This window comes from Myodes glareolus, chromosome 5, assembly GCF_982192425.1.
Source record: "Myodes glareolus chromosome 5, mMyoGla1.1, whole genome shotgun sequence".
NCBI classification, from domain to species: Eukaryota; Metazoa; Chordata; class Mammalia; order Rodentia; family Cricetidae; genus Myodes; species Myodes glareolus.
Genome location: NC_142030.1, coordinates 26,340,864 through 26,364,034, shown reverse-complemented (window position 1 = coordinate 26,364,034; position 23,171 = coordinate 26,340,864). Strand labels below are relative to the sequence as shown.

The 23,171-nt window shown below is 44.1% G+C and overlaps 2 protein-coding genes across 10 annotated transcripts in view; both read left to right on the top strand.

Moving 5' to 3' along the window:
- Sfmbt1 (Scm like with four mbt domains 1) overlaps positions 1–5,097 on the top strand; it is a 113,343-nt gene extending 108,246 nt beyond the window's left edge. For all 8 annotated transcript variants that reach the window (XM_048421692.3, XM_048421687.3, XM_048421690.3 and 5 more), the window contains one exon: positions 202–5,097. In XM_048421692.3, the coding sequence (XP_048277649.3) occupies positions 202–342 (141 nt within the window). In that variant the 3' untranslated portion in view covers positions 343–5,097. The remainder of the gene's footprint in view (positions 1–201) is intronic.
- A 2,396-nt stretch (positions 5,098–7,493) lies between these two features.
- Stimate (STIM activating enhancer) overlaps positions 7,494–23,171 on the top strand; it is a 47,698-nt gene continuing 32,020 nt past the window's right edge. Inside the window, exon 1 of one of the 2 annotated variants that reach the window (XM_085687757.2) lies at positions 7,494–7,776. In XM_085687757.2, coding sequence (XP_085543883.2) covers positions 7,617–7,776 — 160 coding nt within the window. In that variant the 5' untranslated portion in view covers positions 7,494–7,616. The remainder of the gene's footprint in view (positions 7,777–23,171) is intronic. The other variant, XM_048421026.3, reaches the window with a different exon arrangement.

The following is a 23,171-nucleotide window of genomic DNA, read 5'->3' as shown; positions in this document are numbered from 1 at the left end:
ATCTGTAGGTTAATGTCTCAAGGCTGGTAAAATTTATTACTAACTCCAAAAGCTTGTCAGGGTGATGGAGTCTGGCACTTTTTAAAGGGGAAACTAATGCAGGGAAGCAGAGAACTATAGTTGTGGCAGTGCAAGTAGGAACTGTCATGAAGAAGCTTCATTTGTGCGCACATCACGGACTCTGTTCTTTGTCCTCAACAGGAAATCGATGGGCAGGCCCTTTTGCTCCTTACCCTTCCCACCGTTCAAGAGTGCATGGACTTGAAGTTGGGCCCTGCCATCAAGCTTTGCCATCACATAGAGAGAATCAAGTTTGCTTTTTATGAGCAGTTTGCCAACTGAGAAGGACAAGCAGGGGGAGCCGGGTCTTTGAAGCACAGTAAACCGTTTGCCCTGCTCTCCAGGTGGCTGCAGTCGTCCTGGGGCTGTGGGCCCTGCAAATGTTGGCTAGCTTTCTTTGCACTTTCAGGGAAGGAGGACATGCACTGAGGAAGCGCATACAGCACAAAAATGGCTCTCCTACAGTGGAAATACAGACTTCTGCTCGGAAGATTGCAGTTTGCAAAAGTTGTGAGAAAGCAACTATGGATTTCCATGAATGGAAAAACAGAGTGATCTGGACAGCACCTGTTTGGTTCTCTCCATTCTGTCCCTTCCCACTGTAGACTGAACTTTGTTCTTGAAGAGAGAGGACACAGCTTTAAGTCAGCACTGACTTGGGACTGTGCCTAAGGCACATCAGTGCTTCATTGTCATTGTGTTTTTAAGCTTTTTTTTTTTTTAAATTAAAGCAGTTCATTTTGGGGATAATTATACGGCTCTAGGGTTTTGAATGTATAGTTACACGTTGATCCATTTTAAAATCTATTCGTAGGAGTTTCTTTGTTTACTACCTCTGTTGATGACTGCGCTTACAGCCATGAGTGACATTTTTTTTGTATGATGCCATTTTTAAGCTGAATGCTGAAGCTATGACAGAAGTTAGAGAAGGCCCTGTCTGCTTTCTTAACAATATCACGTGGCACTTACACCAGTCCCTTAACCAATTTCTCCTCAGAATTCTACTGTTGCGTTCTTCATCTTTACCCAGTTTTGGCCACCATTGTTAAGTGGCCTCACAAAGACTAATGTCTGGTATTTAAGTTTTGAAAGATACTTCAGTGGCTTTTATTTATGTTTATTTTTCTCTAGAGTTGTTCGACTACCTCTGTTTCATCTCTGGAGTCTCTGCTCTCAGTGATGGTGTCCTTTGGCTCCGCTGTAAAGCCCATTTTCCCGGTTTTCTAGGTGTGTCCAGGAAGAAGCACAGGAGAGAAACTCTGACTTTTGGGATGGCACTAAGTATGGAGTTTCCTAGTAGCGTCCTTGGTGATAAGTATTGAGAAGTCTGTGACAATGCCACCCCAAATGTCCCAGATCTTGCTTCATCTGGAAAGCCAATCAGAGCTGGTTGGTACTTGGACGGGTGAGGTAGTGGAGGAGTCTGGAAACCTCTGTAGCCATGCTTATACCTGTCTCCAGTCACACCAGTTTAAATTGAATGTAATTTACATTCTGAGAAATCCCATTCAGTAGCTCAGTCTTTGAATTTTTTTCAATTAAACTCAAGTTGACATGAAATTCCAGGTGAATTTTCACTTTTAATGACATTGTTAGCTATTATAGAAAATAGCACTGTAGCCATGAGTAAGAAAAGACATACATGCACAGGTTGCTTCCTTTAAATGTTTTCCTGTTGATTATTTATCTATTTATTTATTTATTTATTTTTTGGTTACCTTGATCTCTACAGATTTATACCCTAAGCATTTTTTCCTCAAGAATTGAAAATGTTTTAAAATTGCAAACCGAGTAAATTCTGAACAACTATACAAATTGCAAATATAAGGTAATATTACAAATTTAAATTGTGAATTTTTTTTTCTTTTCTCACCTCAACCCCCACTTGTTTTTATGAACACTGGGAAAGTCTGTAGTCTGGATCCTGTTCTTCATTGGATAACTCTTGACCTGGCAGTCAAGTCTTAAAACAGTGACTATTCACATCACCACCATCAGGCATATCTGGAAGAAGCTTCATCTAAGTAACAGCTCATTGTCTGAGCTTACTTAGAAATCCAGCTTTTAAAAAATAACTGGAGTTTTCATGCCGCTGGAGAGAAATATACTTGATAGTAGTAAACAGCTGGTATTGGCAGGCTGATTTGGAGTGGCTGTCTTCACAGAATTTCCCGAGACCTCAGCAGTTAAGTCAATACAAGAAGGGATCTCATGAGGATATAAAACGTATACCTGTAGAATTTCACATTGTTGTAGTAAAAGAAGGGGGTGACAGCAATGACTGTGCCATTGTGTTGTTCTTGAACTCAAAGATCACAGAACGTAGAACAATCAGAGATGACAGGCCTTAAGTAGTCCCGAGTGGGGGAGGGGTGGGACACAATGGTCTTGCCTGACTGTACCATCATTAGTTTCTGCTTTCTCCTGTAGAAAGGCCAGTCATAAATTAGGCGAGTGAGGAGAGCACACTTACTGGGATATGGCATACTCTTATCTGCCCCATCCCTCCTCCCAGGTGTCACATATTAGAGGATTGTATGAGAATTCTGCAAAAAAAAACTTTTTTAAAGTATAAAATCCTAATCCCAGATTGGGTATGGTGATACACACCTCAGGCCCAGCACTGGGCTAGCCTGGACTATCTGGGACCCTGTTTTGTTCTGCTTTTGTTTTGTTTTGTTTTGTTTTCCATTTATCTAACAAAGATGCTGGGGTTAGGTTGGTTAGCAGTGATGTTCAATTATGATGATTCTGAGATTCTTGCATTGTTGGGGAAGGGGTTTGTATTTTGGACATTTGTATGTGAAGTCTATTTCTGAGAAAGCCAACCTCATAAATTTATTAGAGGTGTGTTGTCTGGAGTTCCCCTTTACAGATATGCTGATCTTTTTAGCTAGCCCTTGACCTGTATGTACAGATTGACCCCAATGTTTTGACTATTTCCTGGGTTTCTTGTGACTGTTCTTTTCCTTTGTGAGCCACCTTCATCCTTTTCAAGTATAGGGGTGCATTAATGGAGCCATTGAATTCTATCTTTAGCCTTTCTATAGCAGTGTACTTGGTTCCCTGTGTTTATAATACGGGTCCAGGAAGGGTATTAGTCAACCTCTGGAAATCTTGGTAGATATTTATGAATTATGATAGAGACAGGCTAGAAAACCACCGAGTGTGGCCTTCATGTGTTTCTTTTCCTAGAAGTAAAATGGTTTTCACTGCAAGGGAAAGAGCATCGGACCAAAGCTTCCCAAACACTTACATTTTACGTGCCCTCTAGAGCCAATTCAATTATTAGCGTGATGCTTGAATACAGCTTAAGGCAGGTAGGGCTCACAACACCCAACCCGTCTCAAGCCAACACTGTTTCTAAGAGACGCAGAACATCAGGGAACCTAAATGAAAGGTAACAGCAATGTAAAAATCATTGTAAAACCTGTCACTGATATTTGTTCTTACTTGGTACCTCTCAGCAAAAACTTAAATTGAAGAGATTCTTTTCTAGTTTCATTGATTTTTTAGAAGTGCTGGTAGTCTTTCAACTGTGGAAACACAGTGAGTTCAAACTTGTCTTACATACTGGGGATATTCCATGTGTGTGCAAATTCATACAGGTCGCTAAGTAATCTGTTTTATCAGTAGGATGTATGTTGTCCTTTTGAAGTGAGGAAGGTAAATCACTAACCAGAAGCGAAGGAGAAAACTTCAGCTAACAAGATACTCCCTCTGTAAATTTGGATGTCTCCGGTCTAGGACCTTTGTAAGTTGCTGTCTTGTGGCCATGGTTTTGATTAGAAACTCTATAAGGGCAGAGCCTCCTGTACAACCAAGAAGTAATGGTCACTTTCCCAGAATTGGCTTTATTCACTTTAAATGTTTTACTTAAGAATTTTGATGATTGCTTTGTATGAGAATATATATATACTTGGAGAGTTTGAATTTATCCGCATAAGCATGACCTAGAGTTTTGTTGTAAGAAATCCAAGCCCAAAGTCTAGTCCAAATGGATCTGGTTCCAGGTCCGTTCACTTGGGGATTGTTTTCCTCAGTGTTTGTCTTCAGTCACACCAGTAGCTTTGCTCTGTGAGCAGCATTAAGTTTGAGACATAAGGTAGTGGTTATTAAATGCAGTACATGGTGATTTTCTTGCTGCTGTGTTTAAGAAGTCAAAATTTCACAGGAACCTGAAGAAACAAACAGGAGTGAAGATTTGTCAGGGAGGTCTGCGACTCTGCTAGTGCTTTTTCTAACTAGTCTGGCGTGGCATTCCGGCCTGTCACAGTGAAGCATTGTGAAGGGACACAGGCAGCAGAGTCACCAGACAGTTGTCACTACCAGCCGTACAGTGCAGAGCTGAGCCGCGGGAAGGGGTGGTGAGCTTGCTGACCGTGAAGCAGTGTCACCGTTGCTGATGTGTGAGAGGGACTGTACTCAGGATGTGTGGAGACTTGGGCCTGAGGGTTCTTGTATGCTTATCTGCGTAACTGTGTCTAGCTTGGCAGAATAGAGGCGGTCACAGAATGTTGAAGGTTATAGACTTTAAGGGCAGCTCAGATCACAAAGCAGATTGGTAGAGACAGAAGTCTACAAAGCTTAGGCAGCCTCTAGTCCGTTTGTCAGTCTCTGGAGGAAAATAGTTTGAATGTTTCTCTTGAGAGTACTCATTTGCTTTTCTCTCACCTCCCTCTTCTTCTTTTAGTTGAATTTTCTCTAATGACAATCAGAGGCCTGCCAGGATCGGGACTCCAGGCTGGTTCCAGCTCTGTCCTTAGGCCTTTCCAGTACTCTCTCCTTGGAAGTAATGCACCTTATTTAATGTATTTTGCTTAAAAAACAAAAAATCAAGTTGCTTGTTTGGAACAAAATGAGATGCTTTTGGCATTGTATCCTTCCTGCTTGCTGTTTTTACTCTTAATTTAAAATTTATGCATTGAAGACCAAGTACACTTAAGGAGAAATATGCACTAGAATACCTGTTTCCCATCAAGTTTGATGGTTATAATTTTAAAGGATTAAAAACAAAGCAAAACTATTTTGAATGAATATATGTGTGCTTTTCTTTCTTTTGGCAAATTAGTAAGTTTGTGATATGACCTTTTTAAGTGGTTGTGAGAAAATTAAACAGGTATTAATCTGTCTTTAACTTCATTTGTGCTAATTTCATAGTAAGAAAAGCTGGCTAAAGTTCATTCTCCCAGACTCTTTCCAGTGGGCCTCAGCTTCATTGTTAAGTACATTCTCCCAAGCTCTTTCTAATGAGTAAGAGAGACCCTTCCTACTCAAATAAAGGTCTAGAAGCCTCCTGTCTTTTGCTATCCCTTCTGGATTTAGATTTTTTTTTTTAAGTTTCTAAGAAGAGATAGAATGAGCAGAATCCTCTGTCCTTTGTTCTCTGTGGGCCTTACAATCATCCACATCTGAATGTATACAGAGCAATGTTTTATCCCAAATATTTTTCACCTCTATGTGCAATTTTTTTCTTGAACTATGTCTTCAAGTAACTAATAATCTTTTTGTTTGTTTGTTTTGTTCTGTTTTTCTAGACAAGGTTTCTCTGTGTAGCCTTGACTGTCCTAGAACTTGCTCTGTAGACCAGGCTGGCCTTGAACTCAGAGATCCACCTGCCTCTGCCTCCTGAGTGCTGAGATTTGCATGTGCCACCATCACCTGGTTGTAACTAATAATCTCATGCCCAGTTACAATCTCTTCTGCTTTAAGACACATTTTCTAGTTCTCCTGAACATGAACTGTATCTGTTAAGTGTTTTTTTTTTATAAGATTCTTCTTAGATTTACAGGGAATAATGCAGTTTTAGCTTTCCCTTATCCATTTAGTTTCTTAATCTTTTCCTTCATGGTTAATAAATTTATGGAGATTTTCAAATTTAAGTTAAAATTCAATTAAATTTATGTTTGTTGTGTGCTAAATCTGTTGAATTCAAGAGTGAATCAAGACTAGTTCTGCCTTCAGGAAGCTCATACTCAGGTCACACAGCTGTCTCTGTCCAACCTCTAACAGTCTGAAAAGCATTGCACACAAGGAAAGTGAGAGCTCAAGGACAGGAGAGGGCAGTCAGGTGGGCTTGCTGCTTGAGCAGGAGGAGGGAGCAGCATCCATACAGTCAATACTATGTGAGTAGGTCGAGAGGCTGGAGAATTGCACTTTCTTCTGAATTATAGGGTTAATATTCTTGCTAACTAGGAAATCTTTGGATATCATTTAGACCTCTTTGATAATTAGAACTTCTTGGGGAAATTTCTTCTGAGATATTATTTATTGTCCAACAATAATACTAAGTTGAACCTGTATCACACATATGTCCATTGACATGGAGCAGGAAGGTCAGGGCTCTGGGACTCCAATAGGAGTCTAGAGAGACACCAGAGAAGTCTAGGAGTCTGGGTCGGAAGAGTTAAATGGGTGTGTGTCTGCACACTGGTATATTGAAGATCAGCAAATATCCATCATTAGCATTTTTAAAAAAATCAGGCTGGGTGTGGTGGTATATGCCTTGAGGCAGAGGCCGGCAGATCCTGGTCTGTTAAACACATTCCAGACCTGTTTGAAAAAAAAAAAATCAATTTGTAGTCGTACCTCATAAGTGATCAAAGCAGGGGCGTGCACATACTGACTTCTCATTTAAATTCACTCTATTCTATAAAGAGAAAGTGGCTGGGTTGAAGTAAAAAGGAGCCAAGTTTAGTGGCACTGAACTGTAGTCCTAGCTCCCTTGGAGGCAGAGGTGAAAGGATCATTTGAGTCCAGAAGTTCCAGATCAGCCTAAGCAATTCAACAAGACCCCAATCTCAAACAACACAGCAAAATCGGACTGGAGTCACGGGCCTGTAATCCCAGAGCTTGGGTGCAGGCAAAGGATCAGGAGTTCAAGGCCATCTTTGAGGACAGCCTGGGCTGTATGTACAAAAGCCTGTTTCAAAACAACAAAAACCCCACAAATTATGTTTAGGGTTCGGGGAACGACTCACTTTGGAGCAATGGCTAATGAGTCTAAATCCTCTGGCTTTTGACCATAAAAGTAGAACACTCAGTGTCTGGCGTGGCAAGAAGACAGACTGAGATTGAACACTTTGCTTCAGCATAATGTAGCTGCATGTTATTGGGCTCCATTTCTGAAGTGATGAATCCGAATCTGGAGGCAAAATCCATGTCAAGGGATAAAAGATTCACCTTGGAGGGGAAAGGGATCTAACGACAGACTTAATCACTGCCCCTGACGCTACCCTCACGACCTAGATAGAGCACACAGGATTCTGTGGATTCCCTTCCACACAGTCTGGCTCACCTGCTCTGTCTACCTGCAGATTCCCCTCGGCCCCGCCCCCTAGCCCTGACCGGAGCCCCGCCCCCGAGAGACGAAGCCCGCCTCACGCCTGGCCCGACCAATCAAACTCTGCGATCTCGACGTCGGGTTACGCGCGGCGCCGGGGCGGCAGCGGGCTGAGGTACCGGCTCCTAGCTCCAGGTCCCGGGTCGCGGCTGGGCGGCGCGGCCCGGGCTGCAGCGAGGCCAGGCGGCTCCTCGCGCGCTGCCGCCAGGCCGCCATGCAAGGCCCGGGAGGGAACGTGAGCCGCGGACTGCCGGGAGGGCCGGCCTCCACGGTCGCGTCCGGGGCGGGCCGCTGTGAGAGCGGCGCGCTCATGCACAGTTTCGGCATCTTCCTGCAGGGGCTGCTCGGCGTCGTGGCCTTCAGTACATTGATGCGTGAGTCCGGGACCCCAGCTCCTCCGCGGCCCCGTCGCCAGCCCCACCCCAGGGACCCTCCTTCCCGTAGAGTTCCGGCCTGGGGACCGGGCCCTAGGGCTGCGGTGCCTCCTTCTCCCACGAGACAGTGCTGGGCTTCCGCAGTCTAGAAGGGAGTCCCGGACCCTCACACTCCTCGGCTTATCGCTGCTGGTTTTGGCCAGGAGTGCCCCTGCCCCTCGCTGTCTTAGACCTGTCTCTTACCAAATGCCAGCCTAAAACTGACCCCTCCTGCCTTGCCATCGCAAATGAAGGGTACCTCACTTTCCGGTATGGACCGAGATCCACTCCCAAAGGTGGCATGGCTCTCGGCTCCTTCTCGGTTTCTCCTCTCAGCCTCCCCTTGGCTCTTAGACCGCACAGCCTTAAGTCCCTACTAGTCCAATGCTAGACTCTGCTGATCCTTCTCTCCTGACGTTTGCCCTCTCTGTTGGCGTTTGGATCCCGCACCTACACCCACCTGTGGTGTTCGGGCTGTGCAGTCCGAGTCACCACATTACCGCGCGTCCCCAGTCCTTATCCATCCATTGTTCAGGAAAGATCCTCTCGTACTGCCTTGGTCCCCACGTCTCATTCTTCTTTTTCTTCTCCACCTGTTCAGCTCTATCCCAAGCTTTCCTAATTAAGTTGTATCTGAAGTTTCCCCTGGCTGTTCTTCCCAAACCATGTTTGTTATTTACAGTTTGAATTTCCTCTTTTTCCGTGAAACTCTGACATTCTGGTTTGCTCAATGGAGAAGGTTAGAGTGTCTCAGGATCTCCATGCTAAGTCCCAGAGGCTCTTCTGAGAGTTTGGTAGGAAGGAAGGAAGTCGCATTTGGCCCTTGTCCCGTGGGCTCGGGGTAAGGACCTTGAGTACCCCAGGGTTAGAAGGTTGTGTTGTTTCTCTGACGGGCATCCTCTCCTTATTAAAGGATGGAGGTCTGTTGGCGCATAAGTCTGGGCGTGTCCCTGGGATGTGTTAGAGAGGAGTTATAACTAAGCTGTACTGTGGCATTAATTCCAAAACTGATTTGTTCTCAAAACTGTTCTCTGTAGGCAGAATGGGGAGCTCCAGCAACATCTCTCTTCAGTCTGGGGGGAGGGGAGCTCCTGCAGCTGAATGCAGATGTTGGGTTAGCCTTGTTTATCTGTAACATGAAGTTTCTTTGGGCAAACTGTCGCAGGCTTCAGTTGTCCCTGGAGAGCCTCTGCTCCTGGCCACTATTTCTGACTGCTTGGCCCTGAACAAGAAGTGCCCAACTGTCCATGTGTTTGTCACTTTTTCTTTTCCATCCCTGTTTGCCTTGCCATTTTCTCTGCTCATTCGTTCCCACCCTAACAGTTGGTGACAACTTAGCCAGACTCGGTTGCTGACAGGTGTACATACTGCTGTGCCTGATTTCAAGGCGCTGTGAATGGGCCTTCTTCCTGTCTCGCTTCCTCTCCTCAGCCTCATTCGTTTCTCAGGAACGACGGGTCTCATTTTTATTGCAAAACCCGAGATTTTGACTGTTCTCCTGGGCTCGATTGGTGCTTTTAGTCGGGTGTGTCCCCTCGGGTTTCACACGTGATTCCGAGAGTGAAATGTGATTGTGCCAGGGCAGAGTTGCTCACCGGTGAGAACTGTGCTGGGGTCAGCGTGCACAGAGTGGCAGCACCGGCCCTGCGAGTCTTCAGGGACACTCTCACCTCTTAATCTTCAGCGCAAATTTCTGTACACATCCCAGTGTGGCTAGTACTCCCTGCGAGCATTTACTGAGAAGGTAGATCCCTGTTCAGGAGAAGGCTCAATGTAGAAGGGGTTTATGAGAATGGCCAGTAGGCGCTGAGTGATGAACCGGGAGGACATACCGGGTCCATCCTGGACCTATGAAGCAGGTAGAGCAAGCCCAGATGATGGGACTGTGGTATGACCAGGAGGTCCAACCCTTTGAAGCACAGTCTTGGCCCTGTTGAAATACGACTGTGGAGCTTTTCCATTTTGAATAGCCAGGAAGAGGAAGGGATTCCTAAGGGGCTGCCTTACACTGTGGACTAGATTTTTGCTGGAGAAGCACATCTGCTACCAGCTGTTGGTCTACATCTGCTTTCCTGGTCACAGAATCTGTCTGTCTGAGCTGCTGGAACCAAGGGCCAGCCTCTGAGCCAGAGCCCAGCCAGAGGCCCTTGGGGTAGGGGTGGGAGCCACCTTGCTTCGGCAATCCCGTCTTTATCATCTTCAGGCACATTTAAAATGCCTTTCAGATTCTTGTGAACAGTTTGAACTGACAGTTCCTGTTCTCTTTCAGGTCTCCCCCTTCCCGGTACTGTGTCCCCTAAGGCAGTGGAGTGAGTGTGTCTCCCAGTTCCGACTACCGGGACCTTACATCCTTGCCTGACCCACCCTTGTTGTAGTACGATACACCCACTTCTCTGCCTGAGAGGCTCTGATGTTTCCTCCTTTACACTCCTTGTTGCCGTGGGTCCTCAGACCCCTTTGTGTATTCTTTCTCTGTGTGTAAAATCACTTTGCCCTCATTGCTGTGTTTTCTACCCCGGTATGTGAGGGTGAGCTTTGTACTAGAGGAAGGATTTAAACATACCTTAATATCACCCAGAGAAAATTTGAGTTCTCACCAGTATTTCTCTCCCTGGTGTTCTGATTGATGTCTTATGTTGTGTCTGGAAGTTGCAGACTGACTCAGACTAGGTAGTTAAAGCAACTATGCTAGGTTCTGTATGCATCCTGTTCTTCATTCTGCGCAACCATGCAGACTGTTAGAGGCCACCAGCCGCTGGTGCATTCATGGCAGCATCATTTTATGAATCAAGTAGGTGGCCGTCCCAGAGCTTTCAGCTAAGGAGCCCTGTGTGGGGAATGCCCAGCAAACTCAAGCCCGGTTATAGATTGTATAGCCGCTCTGAGTTTTCAGAGATGTTATGAAACTGACTGGGGATCTACATAGAAATACTGTAAGCAAGGAGCTTTGTCATGATCTACCTGCCCAGCAGTCCCTCTTGTGTGGTGTCTTTGTCTCAGAGTCTGACTCACTGAAGTCACTCAGACTGGAGTTGCAGCAGAATGGAGCCGAGCAGTTGTGGAGCTTGGCAAACTATTCCAGTGTAGGAAAGCCATCTAGCCATCAGCTGAAGGTCGGCATTGGCCTGTGCGTGTTAGCTTTTGGGGGTGCTGACCCCCAGGACTGTGAGGGCAGAGCACACTCAAGCTTCCTTCACCATGCAGTCAGGGTTCAGACTGAAGTGTGGACACAATTGGCTTTTAACAAAACAAGCATTTTGATAGCTTGGGTAAATGTGCCTGTGTGTTTTATGTCACAGATAGGGCGACTAGCAAGCTGGTAGAAGTGGTTCCAGATTGTATCAACAGGATTCTGGCACTAAGAAATGATAGTTCTTTTCCTGTGACCCAAAGCAAAAGTCACCAACAGTCCACCAGCTTCAACACCTTAATCTTGGATAAAAGTGTATGTTATTTTCACTCGTGCAGAGCTGGCCTCCCTGTGTGCTCTATATACATACCAAGTAGGTGCATTGCCTCTGTAGTCACCTCTCTGTATCCCATTACAGTTTTATCTTTTAAAAAATGTCAGAAAAGCAAATGCCAGCCTGCTACCTAGTTTCCTAAGTTCACACTTTGTCAAACATTTCTCTTTATAACATTTTTCCAGAGCCATTTGAAAAAAAGTTGCGGTCGTTACCTGAATACTTCAGCTATCTCCTAAGGACAGCCCTCCTAAGAGGACGAATAACTCCATATCATCGTCATCTGATACCCACTGCGTGTTCACGTTTCCCCAGATGCCATTTATTTTACAGCTGAGTTTTGAACCGTTGGTCCAACTGTTCAGTGCGGCTTGAGCCTGGACCTCACCATGACAGGCTAGTGTTCTGCCACTTGGCCACATCTCCAGCCCCGCTGCTTGTGCACACTCGAAAGACGCCACTGCGGAAATGTCAAGTGTCCACATCCACAGGTTTCTGAGTGTCTCCTTGGGCGTCTGTGTTGTTTCACTGACCCCAGGGCTCCCCAGTTTGAAGCAATTAAATTCATATAAACTTTTTATGTATGAACACTCCATAACAGATGCTGCATGCACTGTTAATGCTGTCAGGAGGCTGTAGCAAGGCCTTGCTGGGCAGTGGTGGCGCACACCTCTAATGCCAACACTCCGGAAGCAGACGCAGGTGGATCTGAGAGTTCAAGGCCAGCCTGGTCTACAGAGCAAGTTCCAGGATTATGTGGAGAGAACCTATCTCAAAACAAGCCAAAAAGTCCAGAAAGAGAAAGGCCAGTTACTCATGGGTTGGAAGTGGGAGGACCCCTCATTTCTCCCTTGTAAAAGTACACTCTCACTTCCACGCTTCCAAAACCTTGCTATTTAATTACCTTTCACCTAGAGGTTACTTCCTTGTAAAGAAAGCAAGCTGCCAGGTGGTGGTGGCACACGCCTTTAATCCCAACACCCAGGAGGCAGAGGCGGTCGCAGCTGTGTGAGTTCAAGGCCAGCCTGGTCTATAGAACAAATTTCAGGACTGAAAATAGCTACTGAGAAACCCTATCTCAGAAAAACAAAACAACAAACAAACAAACAAAAGCTGTACCTCACTGTGAGCTGGGGAATGTGAGGCTGTAAAGGCAGTGTCTCCCAGCACAGCACAGGGCACATACCCCTTTCCGCTTGGAAAGAAAGCGTTCTTTTTTCTGTCCAGGCTGTTGTACCCACTAGGAAAAGTAGTGTGTTGATGTTAGCACGCCAGTTAGTTCAGGGTATTCATTTCAGGAGACTTGGATTTCTAGATGTTCATTTCTTTGATAGCATTTGTCCAAATGGCATTCTCCCACTTCATTTATAATAAAAATGTATTAATTTGGAGTTGAATGAATTAGGAGACAATCTGAATTTTAACATAATTTCATCAAATGCATTTTTAAAATTATTAAATACCTCTTGGCCAAGTGTTGCTCTGTAGGGGCTTATATGACCTCTGCTGCTCTAATGATCTGTTTAAACCCTTTGTAATTAGTATAATATTTGCATGAAGATGAAGCTGCATTGATGGAGTTCCTTCCTAAGAAGTTAAAAATAGCAGGGCCCTTGGCTGTAGATCTAGTCCACACCTGGGTCTCTGCTTCTGTCCTTGAGCAATGCAGGTATTCCTCAAAGCTCTGTTTTTTTTGTTTTTTTTTTTGTTTTTTTCCTTTGTAAGATGGGAATGGTCATTCTCTCTTCTGGGCCTTGGATTTCTGGGGATTGGAAGTCTTCAAGGATCTGGTGTCAGCTACATCCAGTCCTCTATGGGTGCTGGGTGGGGGTGATATCATTATCCTCCGTAGTGCATCATGTGCATTCAGAGGGCCCGTGGAAGAACATTTGATTTTAACTTGGTTTTTGAATAAGAATTTCCTTTCTACCCTCCTTGTTTTTACAGTGTTCTTACATGAAACAATGTTTGAACAGTATTTTTAGCCTTCTTCATATAGAGTCCTTAGTTTAAAAAAAAAATTAAAAACAAAACAGACCTTCATTTCAACCAGCAGGTCAGTGTACCCAGAGCTGTGGTTTTAGGAGGATTCCGTACCGACTCCACCAGCTTTTTCCTGTGTTTTCCCTGTGATTTCTCACAGGGGCATCAGGAGAACTGGGGTACGCTGGGACTGAGCATTCCAGGTGACAAACTGCCGCCTCTCATGGGCTTTCTTTTGCCCAGGCACTTGGTGGTCGCTGGTTGTCCTGGTCACTAGAGCTGGCTCTTCCTGACTCTTGTGCTGAGCACTTGGCGTGCCCACAAGAATCCTGGGAGGAAGGGTTCCATCTGTTTGTAAACCAGGAGGAGCTTCACCTCGTGCCTTAGTAGATGCAGAGTGCAACTCTTACCACTGCCGGCTTCTTCCCCTTCCTGCCTGTCCTGTCCACCCCTCACAAAGCCACTGACGGCTCTCTTTGCATGGCTGCTTTTTACTACAGTTCTGGCTCTGAGCAATCTTGATTTTCCTCCTTTTTTCCTTTCCTCTTAGTCTTTCCCCTACCTGACTTTTCGTGACTCATAGTGAGTGAGACACAGGGTCTCACTCTGTGGCCCTGACTGGTTCGGAAGTGATGGCAATCTCCTTGTTCTACTTCTTGAGTGCTGAGATTACAGGGTGTACCACATGCTGCCCAGTGTGATTTTCTTGTCAGCATACTGTCTATCACTTTCAATTATCCTCTGATAATTGATCACATTAAAATCATTAGGTTATGGGGACTGGAGTGATGGCTCAGCGGTTAAAAGCACTGACTGTTCTTCCAGGGGAGCCAGGTTCAATTCCCAGCACCCACATCAGCTCACAACCATCTTTAACTTCAGGATTCAACACCCTCATATAGACATATACAGGCAAAACACCAATAAAATGAAAATAAATTAAATAAAAGAAATGTGGATTTCAGATACTTGTAGTACTCCTTGTAGAGTGGAAATCGAGTCACAGAGAAGTTTCCTCAGGGCCACACAGTCAATAAGCAGAACCTGTAGTCCACCTTTGAGGGCTCCTTGTGGGTGAAAACCAAGCACGGTCCTCACTGTTAACTGGCTTCTAGTTGCCTGGTGGATAAGGCATCATCCTTCTTAAAGACAGGGTGCAGGGTCTGGCTTTTCTTGTACCTGGCATTGCTAAGTGTCAGGGCCTTTGTGCTTTTTCTTTGTTTCTGTATTCACAAAGATGAGTATGCAGACCAGGTCACACGTGGTGCCAAAACCCACTCTCTCCCCAGATACTCCCTCCTTCCAGTGTCTTCTAGTCTTCAGGCTTTTCCAGGCCCCTTAAATTCACCTGTATCCTTCACGGGACTCTCCATTTTCCTAGATGTTTTCAGAGTGTTCAGAACTAATCTGAGAGAGAAGGCAGAAACTGGGTTTTCAGAGTCGCAGCCCAGCAGCTGCACAGTCTGTCCTGTTGGGACCCTGCCTGGTGTGAGTGTCCTGGCTGCGTGCCTGAGGCCGTCAAGTAGTCTTTCTGTTTCTGCAGTATAGTTGAGATGAAACACTTACAAGATAGTGCAGCAAGCAAGCTTGTTCCCATTGTGTGTGTGTGTGTGGTTACCTAGAGCAATGGTTCTCAACCTGTGGGTCGAAACTCCAACAAGGGTTTGCTTATTGTTGATATGATCCTGCATATCAGTTATTTACATTACGATTCATAATAGAAGCAAAATTATAATTACGAAGTAGCAACAAAAATAATTTTATGGTTGGGGGGGGTCACTACAGCACAGGGCACTGTATTAAAGGGTCGTAGCATTAAGGAAGTTGAGAACCACTGCCTTAGAGATAGCATGTGTGGGTGACAGAATCTTTGAACAAATGTGACACACCTGTGACTCTCCTTGGTTGGCCTTGCCCTTGTATTTTTGAGGGAACAAACTGCAAGTCTGAGTTGTTGGTCCCAGGGGCTCCCCAAAGTGGTGCCAGCACAGGAGGCCAGAGACAAGAGTATGTTGTGTTCCTACAGGCACAGTGTTGAAAGACATACTGTTAATTTTGTCAAGAACCCTGGTTTACAGATGGAATTTTACTCCATGATAGACCTAGAATGCATGATCGCTAGCATAGGAAAAGGAAAAAGAAAAAACTCTGGTTTTTTAATTCTACTCTCAGATTTTTCTTTGAGAAATTCTGTCACTTATTGGCAACATAACAAAACATTTCAACTTTGTTACATGAAATTGAACAAAGGTAGTTTTGGATGTCTTTTAATTTAACCAATAGTGATTTGTTGTTGTTTCAGTTTGATTTTTGAGACAGGGTCTCTCTGTGTAGCCCTGGCTGTCCTGGAACTCACTCTGTAGAACAGGCTGACCTTGAACTCACAGAGATCCCTCTGCCTCTGCCTCTTAAGTGCTGAGATTAAAGGCATGCACCACCATTTCCCAGCTTGCCAAAAATGACACCCACCCCCCGGATGTATTTAAGAAAATAATTGATGCAAAACAGGGAGGAATATCTGGGGAGCAGCCAACAAGAATGCTGCAGTTGTACAGGTGTCATTGATGTGGATGGAACAGGATTCTGAGGACAGCTATTTTCTTTTTCTTTTTTCCTTCCTTCCTTCCTTCCTTCCTTCCTTCCTTTTTTTATTTGTTGAGCTTTTTGAGACAGAAGCTTGCCTGGCCTGATACTCAGTTTATAGGTTTGCCTTAAACTCAAGACAATCCTCTCACCTCAGCCTCCCAAGTGCTGGATAACAGGCATATGCCATCACTCCCAGCTATAGCTGCGTTACATACAGTGTGGTCTCTTTCTCTAGTAATGGGGGTCCTGGCATCAGGTTCATGTGGACAGTAACTCGGGTTGAATTTTTGCTGGGGTGATATAAGGCATCAGGAAGTAGAGGGTAGATAGGCGTGCCACCTGAGGCATTTCCTAGCATCTGCTCTGTGACGTGGGAACCTTGCTGGCCACAGCTGCTGTTGTGCTATGTGGCAGGAAGGAGCTCAGGGTCAATTAGATGATGCTGGAAACTTGGGGATAACTGGACTTGTGACACCCTGCCCTGACCTCTTGGAAGCACCTGTACAGCATGCAGCCCCATATTGAAGTTTCCTCAGTCAGCCTGGTGCTGTCATGACCACTCTGTCCTGGTCCAGGCCTATATTTTGCTTGTGATAACATCTGGTTTGCCTGTTTGGGGCAGAGCTGCTGTGTAAGTGTCTTTAGCTTCTCGCTGGGTACTGACCTGAGGCACCAGCCTAAGTCTCTATGCTGTGATATATGCCCCTCTGTAACTAATATGGAACCTGGAGGGAGATTATTAAGTGTTTTGGTGGTGCTGGGACCTGAGTGTTGAGCCCTGAATCTTATACAAGCTAGTCAGTGCTAATTAAATGTTGTACCATTGAGCTACACACCCACTCCTAGCCCCAGAAAGATATTTTAAGAATATGTAAATACAGGATCTGTTTGTCAGTGTTCTCTGTAAAAATCCCCTTGTTTGGGCAGTTAAGATCACAAGCAGAAAGTGAAGGTGCTGTGGCCAGTTTGATCTGGTTACTATGTAGAGAACTTTTTAGGAACTGGGTCCTGTAAGTGCATTCCTCCTCATGGCCTTCTCAGATGATACTCACGTTAGCCTGTTTTACATGTGGAAAAACTGAGGCACCAAGCGCCCAACAATGTTCAGTGACAAAAGTGGAGGTCACACCTGTGGATCTTAGTCCACCTCTGGGCTTTCCTGCCTCTTGGCCTGTCATGTGCAGTGTATACTGTGTACATACCACACACAGGATAACTGTGGGGTCCCGTGTCTTCTGTAAGTAGAGATCTTAAGCATTGTTTGGTTCCTGTTATCCATGACGCCTTGGTTTTCACTGAGATCATCAGTATATTCTAGGCATGATGGACAATGTGGGGGAAAATAAAGGTTTGTCATCTTGAGATTAGGAATCAATAGGACTGGATCACTGAAACCAGAGCAGTTTTTCCTGTATGCATAAATTTGACATTTTGAGTCTGTGCAAAAGTAGATGTAGATGAAGATGCTTTGGCCTATAAAAGAATAACTTAACCCTTCTTCTATAAGCAACCAGAAAGTAGGCAAACATATGAAACCCTTGTTTGTAGCCATTGAACAACAGCTGCTTCTGACAGCTTTCCCCATGGAAAGGAGATCAGGAGGTGAGCTGGGATTCTTGCTCCCAACATTCTGTCTGGAGACTTTCCCTATTTAAGAGCAGCGAGGAACCCACATTAGCTAAAAGTTGTGGTACATTAAGAAGGCAAACTTGTGCTGGCCTCCCTGTGGTGGCGCATGCCTTGCAGATCTCTGTGAGTTTGAGGCCAGTCTGGTTTACAGAGTTAGTTCCAGTACAGCCAGGGCTACACAAAAAACCCTGTAACTGGAGGTGTCTCTCCTGTTCACCAGTTCCCAAATAACCACTGAGGCTTAATATTAATTACAAACTATTTGGCCTGTTAGATCAAGTATGTTATTAACTAGCTCTTACAACTTAAATTAACCCATTTCTATTATTCTGTATTTTATCACGAGGCTTGTGGCTTATTACCTCACATCTTGCTTCCCCCGCGGCTACTGGCGTATCCATGACTCAGCCTTCTTTCCCCCATCTCTCTGTTTGGATTTCCCTTTGCCTTTACTCTGCCTGACTGTTAGCCAAATAAGCTTACTAACCAATGGTAATAAGACATATTCACAGCATGCAGAAGGGCATCCCACATTAAAACCCTGTCTCAAAAAACTAAAACAAATAAAAAGACAAAATCAAGGAGAGTGAAACAGCTGAATTTTCAGGAGCCGATATGAAGGGGAAAGCTACACAGGAGAAGCTGTAGACACCTGCCGTGGGGTTCCTAGGGACTCATGGTGAACACTTACCTCTGAGGGGGTGGTGGTGAACTCATGATGAAAAGGAAAGAGCCGTAGCTAGGGAGCTGTAAGCAGAGCTCTTCCCAGGACTCAGAGATGCCAGAGTTCTTCAGTGACGGTGGGAAGTCATACTGGACACTTGAGGCATTCAGTAAATCCTCAGAGGAGTGTGGAGCTCCCACAAACAGTGCTGTCTACGTTTGTGTGAAAGGAAAGCTCATTTTCTTCCCCACAGTCTCAAATGGACTACTGCTGACCCCAGAAATGGGGGCTTTTCCTTTACTGTTCTTGGCTCATAGCTCTCGCTGAGGCAGGAGAGACAAACTAGGGTTTTTTTCTCTTAGCTGAACCAGCTCTAACAAACCATCATTTCTACAGCAGCAGACGCTGTGCAGCGTCCTGTCGTGCAGTTCCATTCTGGCAGCATCTCCTCAGGCTTTGTTTCTGAGCCTGCGAGAGGGCTCAGGATTCGAGGCCACTGTTGTTGAGCTACCAGTTCAAGCCTCCAGTTGCTTTATCTGTGCTTCTGACTCACTGATGTTGGGGGGTGGTTAACTTGTTCAGGTGGCTCCAGAACTCAGGGAAACAATCGCTTAGGTTTTTACCGGTTTCTTCTTTCCAATGTATAGGGGTGGATATGCGCACATGAGGGCAGGTTAATGAGGGAGTTAACATGTAAGCTGCAGTACATGGGTGATGAGAACTGAACTCAGGTCTTCTGGAAGAACAGCAAGTGCTCTTAACCACTGAGCCATCTCTCTTATCCAGTTTACAGGTTTCTGTTAGGTTTTCTGTAACATTATAATAGGTTTCTCAGCAATGCAATAAGTCAGATTAAGCCTAATAAGGACAGGTTTATTTGAGCAAATCAACTCCCAGATGAGTTCTCCAGCTTCAGAGATCGAGGGGAAAGTCATGCTTCCAAACTAAAGCAGGGAGCATATATACCCTGTAGGCAAGGGATGATGATGTGTCTCCACAAGCTGGGTTTGTGCCCAAGTATGGAATCCCAACTTTTGACAAGCTGAAATGCTTAGGTGGAGACTTGGGCTGCTGGAAACTTCAGGGGAAGAGCTGCCCCAGCCTCCAAGAATGTGGAATGAGCTTTTTGACGCCTTTTCTTTGTAGGAGAGTCTCAAGGAGGGTGGGGGTTGGAGAGACAGGCTGGGGCTTTCCAGGTCAAGCAGAAGTGAGCTGGAGGTTCCAGCCAAATAGTTTCTGTTGGTGGAGGCTTCTGTTCCACCCAGTCCAGCAATAAACACACAGAAACTATATTATTTGCAATGCTATTTGGCCAATAGCTTAAGTGTATTTCTGGCTAATTCATTTCTTAAACTAATCCATTTCTATTAATGTGTGTATCACCACGTGGCTGTGGCTTACCGGGCAGCTCCATGGCTTCTTCCTGACTCTGCCTTCTCTATCTATCTATCTATCTATCTATCTATCTATCTATCTATCTATCTATCTATCTATCTATCTATCTATCTATAAATACACACACAGCCTGGCTATATTCTGTTAAGCCATTGGCTAAAAGCAACTTCTTTTTAACCAATAAAAGCAACACATATACAGAAAGACTTCCACACCAAGTTTCTTTTCTTTTTTTTTTTTTTTTTTTTTTTTTTTTTGAGACAGGGTTTCTCTGTGTAACAGTCCCGGCTGTCCTGGAACTTGCTTTATAGACCAGGGTGTCCTTGAACTTACTGAGATCCTCCTGCCTCTGCCTAAGTGCTAAGATTAAAAGTGTGTGCCACCCAGCCATACAGCTTCAAAAGATACAAATGAAGAGACTCACAGAGCAGGGTATGAAGGAAGGCATGTGGACTGCACTTGCTCTTTCGTTGGGCACTGCGCACTATTACCCTGCAGACATGTAGTGTCTGGAAACAACTCCAAACACCATGCTTTGGGGTTTTTCTGAAGAGATCTCATTGCTTTGGTATGACTGAAACATGAAGAGACATGTTGAAATGTGTTTGGACAAAAAGAGTAGGGGCCAGTACTAGTGACAGATGAGGTGGTGTAAGCCAGCAAAGGCTGTTCTTTAGACAGAAGTCAATCAAGTCAGAGACAATTCCAGGGTATCAGAGCAAGGGTAGGTAAGATAAGATTAGAACTCTAGCACTCCCAGATGCTGAAGCGCTAGGGCATCACAGGCTAGGTGAACCTGAGCCTTGTGGTGAGACGTTATCTCAAAAGCAATTCCTTACAAAAGTGAGCCAAGAACCCTGGAAGGAATAATGTGGTGCCATATTAAAACTGGTTAGAAATAGATCACAGATCAGAATATAGATGTGAGAACTGGAAGAATTTTTAGAAAGAACCATGGAAACATAGGAATTCTGACATTGGACAAAGATTTTTTAGGTCACTAAAAGCTTAAGCCACTAAAAATGATAAATTAAGCCAGGTGGTAGTGATGAACACCTTTAATCCCAGCACTTGGGAGGCAGATGCAGGAGGATCTCTGTGAGTCTGAGGCCAGCCTGGTCTACAGAGCAAATTGCAGGATAGCCAGGACTACACAGAGAAACTCTTGTCTCGAAAAAAAACAAAAATAAAGTTTCAGATTTTTGATTAGGAATGCTCATAAAGTACATGAAAATATTCCAAAATCTGAAACATTCTAAAATCAGGAACACTGGTCTCAGTCAATTCAGAAATAGGATTATAAAATGTGTTTTACATAATTGAAAGGGGAAAATTTAAATGTCTTATGAGAAAATGTAATAAATGAGATGATAGATGTATAATTAACCTAAATTAGTCTTTCCACATGTATGCATATATGAAAACATCAGAGTGTGCCCTGCAAATATGTGAATTGTCAATTAAAATTAGTGTTCATTTTTTAAAGGTAAATCATAAACGAGGAGAAAGTATTTACAATATCAAGCACTTATAACTAGAACATGTGAAGAATTCTTACAACTCAGTGAAAAGGGACTATGTTCTTTTTAAAAAGACCAAAGTTATTAATAGACATTTCTCCTGAAGATCCACAAATAGCCAATAAACACATGAAAAGACAATCTTAGTCATGAAGGGAATGCAAATTAAAGTAATGATGAGATACCATTATCCACCCACACAGCTGGAGAACATTTTAAAAAACTGACCAACAGTACCAAGTGCAGAAAGAACATAACCTTTTCAGCTTTCGTACATCACAGTTGGATACTAAAGCAGTGCAAGCATTTTGGAAAATCACTGCCAGTTTCTTGTTCCCATACAGTTCCATGTCCCGTACAACCACGCAGTGTTATCCCTGGGATATTCAGTAGAAAGAACACAACAGAATATAACAAGAAAACAAGAGAGTAGTTCAAATGTTCGTGAATATGTGAACAGATAACTACGGCATGTCTTAGCAATGGAGTACATGTTGGCAACAGGGAGTAAGCCACTGATGTGTGGTGCAGCAGCATGACTAATGCCCATGCTTGAAGATGCTGAGCAGATGCCTATTGTTGTTTTAACTCCTTTACTCTTTGGGGCCCACCACCCAGCTCCCAAATAAATTCATGGAAATGTTCTTATTTAAGAATGCCTGGCCTTCACTTGACTTATTTCTTGCCAGCTTTCCTAACTTAAATTATCCCATCGATCTTTTGCCTCTGGGGTTTTATCTTTCTCTAGTCTCTATACCTTTTTTCTTTTTGCTCCACGACTAGTTGTGCAGCTGGGTGACTGGATCCTGATGTCCTTCTCTTCTGCTCCTTCTCTCATTCCTTGATCTTCTTTTCCCAGATTTCTCCTCTTTATTCTCTCTGCCTGCCAGCCCCACCTATCCTTTCTCCTGCCTATCTATTGGTCGTTCAGCTCTTTATTAGACCAATCGGGTGTTTTACACAAGCAAAGAATCACAGCTTCACAGAGTTAAACAGATGTAGCACAAAAGAAAGTAGCACATCTGCAACTAATATTCCACAACAGATGCCATATAAAAAGAATATATATTATGTGTCTCCATTATAAAATTTTAGAAAAAATGTAATTCTAATCTGTAGTGACAACAGATAAGTTAATGGTTACCATAGACTGGTAGGGATGGGACTAAATGCAATGAGATAGTTGAAAGGCCAGTCCATATAAACAGAAAGCAGGTGGGTAGAAGTGTGCTAGGCAAGGCTGAAGAGCTAGTAAAATTCAGTCCGTTTGCAGTCACATGTGAGGGTCCAAGGTTTGTATCACCTGTCTTCCTCAGTTGCTCTCTATGTTTTTGGGACAGGGTCTCTCACTGAACCTGGAGCTCATTGAAGGCTGTCTGGGCAGTGCGCTCAAGGGATCTGACTGTCTCCTCTTCTCCCATAATGCTGAGGTTACAGACACATGCTGCCACCGCAGGCTTCTGCACGTGTGCTGGGATCTGAACTTGGGTCTTCACCCTTGCACACCAAGTGCTTTACAGATCAAGCTGTCTCCCTGCTCCCTTCTGCATGTTTAAAAAAAAAAAATCAGACCATAGCAAGGAGTGCAATGGGAGATTAAAGGGAATCACATGGAATTTCTGAAATAGAAAATAACTTTTCCAAAAGATTCCATAGACCAACTTAACAGAATCAGGCTTCACACAAGGATGTTGGACGTCAAAACATAACAAACAAACATTATAAATTGAAGCACAGAGAGGGACAGACTGAGAAATGAATAAAGCTCTGATCATAATAAATATTACTGTATTTACATAAAAATGTCAAAAATATGGTATGTAATTGAAATTCTAGAAGGGATAAAAGAGGAAGGAGCAGAAAAAATGAATAATGACTGAATATTTTCCAGAGCTGATGGAAACTATGAAGTCAGGGATCCCACTCCAGTCAGAAGAAACAAAATCCCACTGCCACAGAAAAATCAAATTGTTGAAGAATAGTGTAGAAAGAGAACTGTAAAATCAGAAGAGAAAAGGACATTATGTTGAGAATAAACATAAGAACTAATGTGGGCTTTTCACCAAATTATTTGAGTCAGAAAACAATGGATCATATTTCAGATGTGCATAGTAA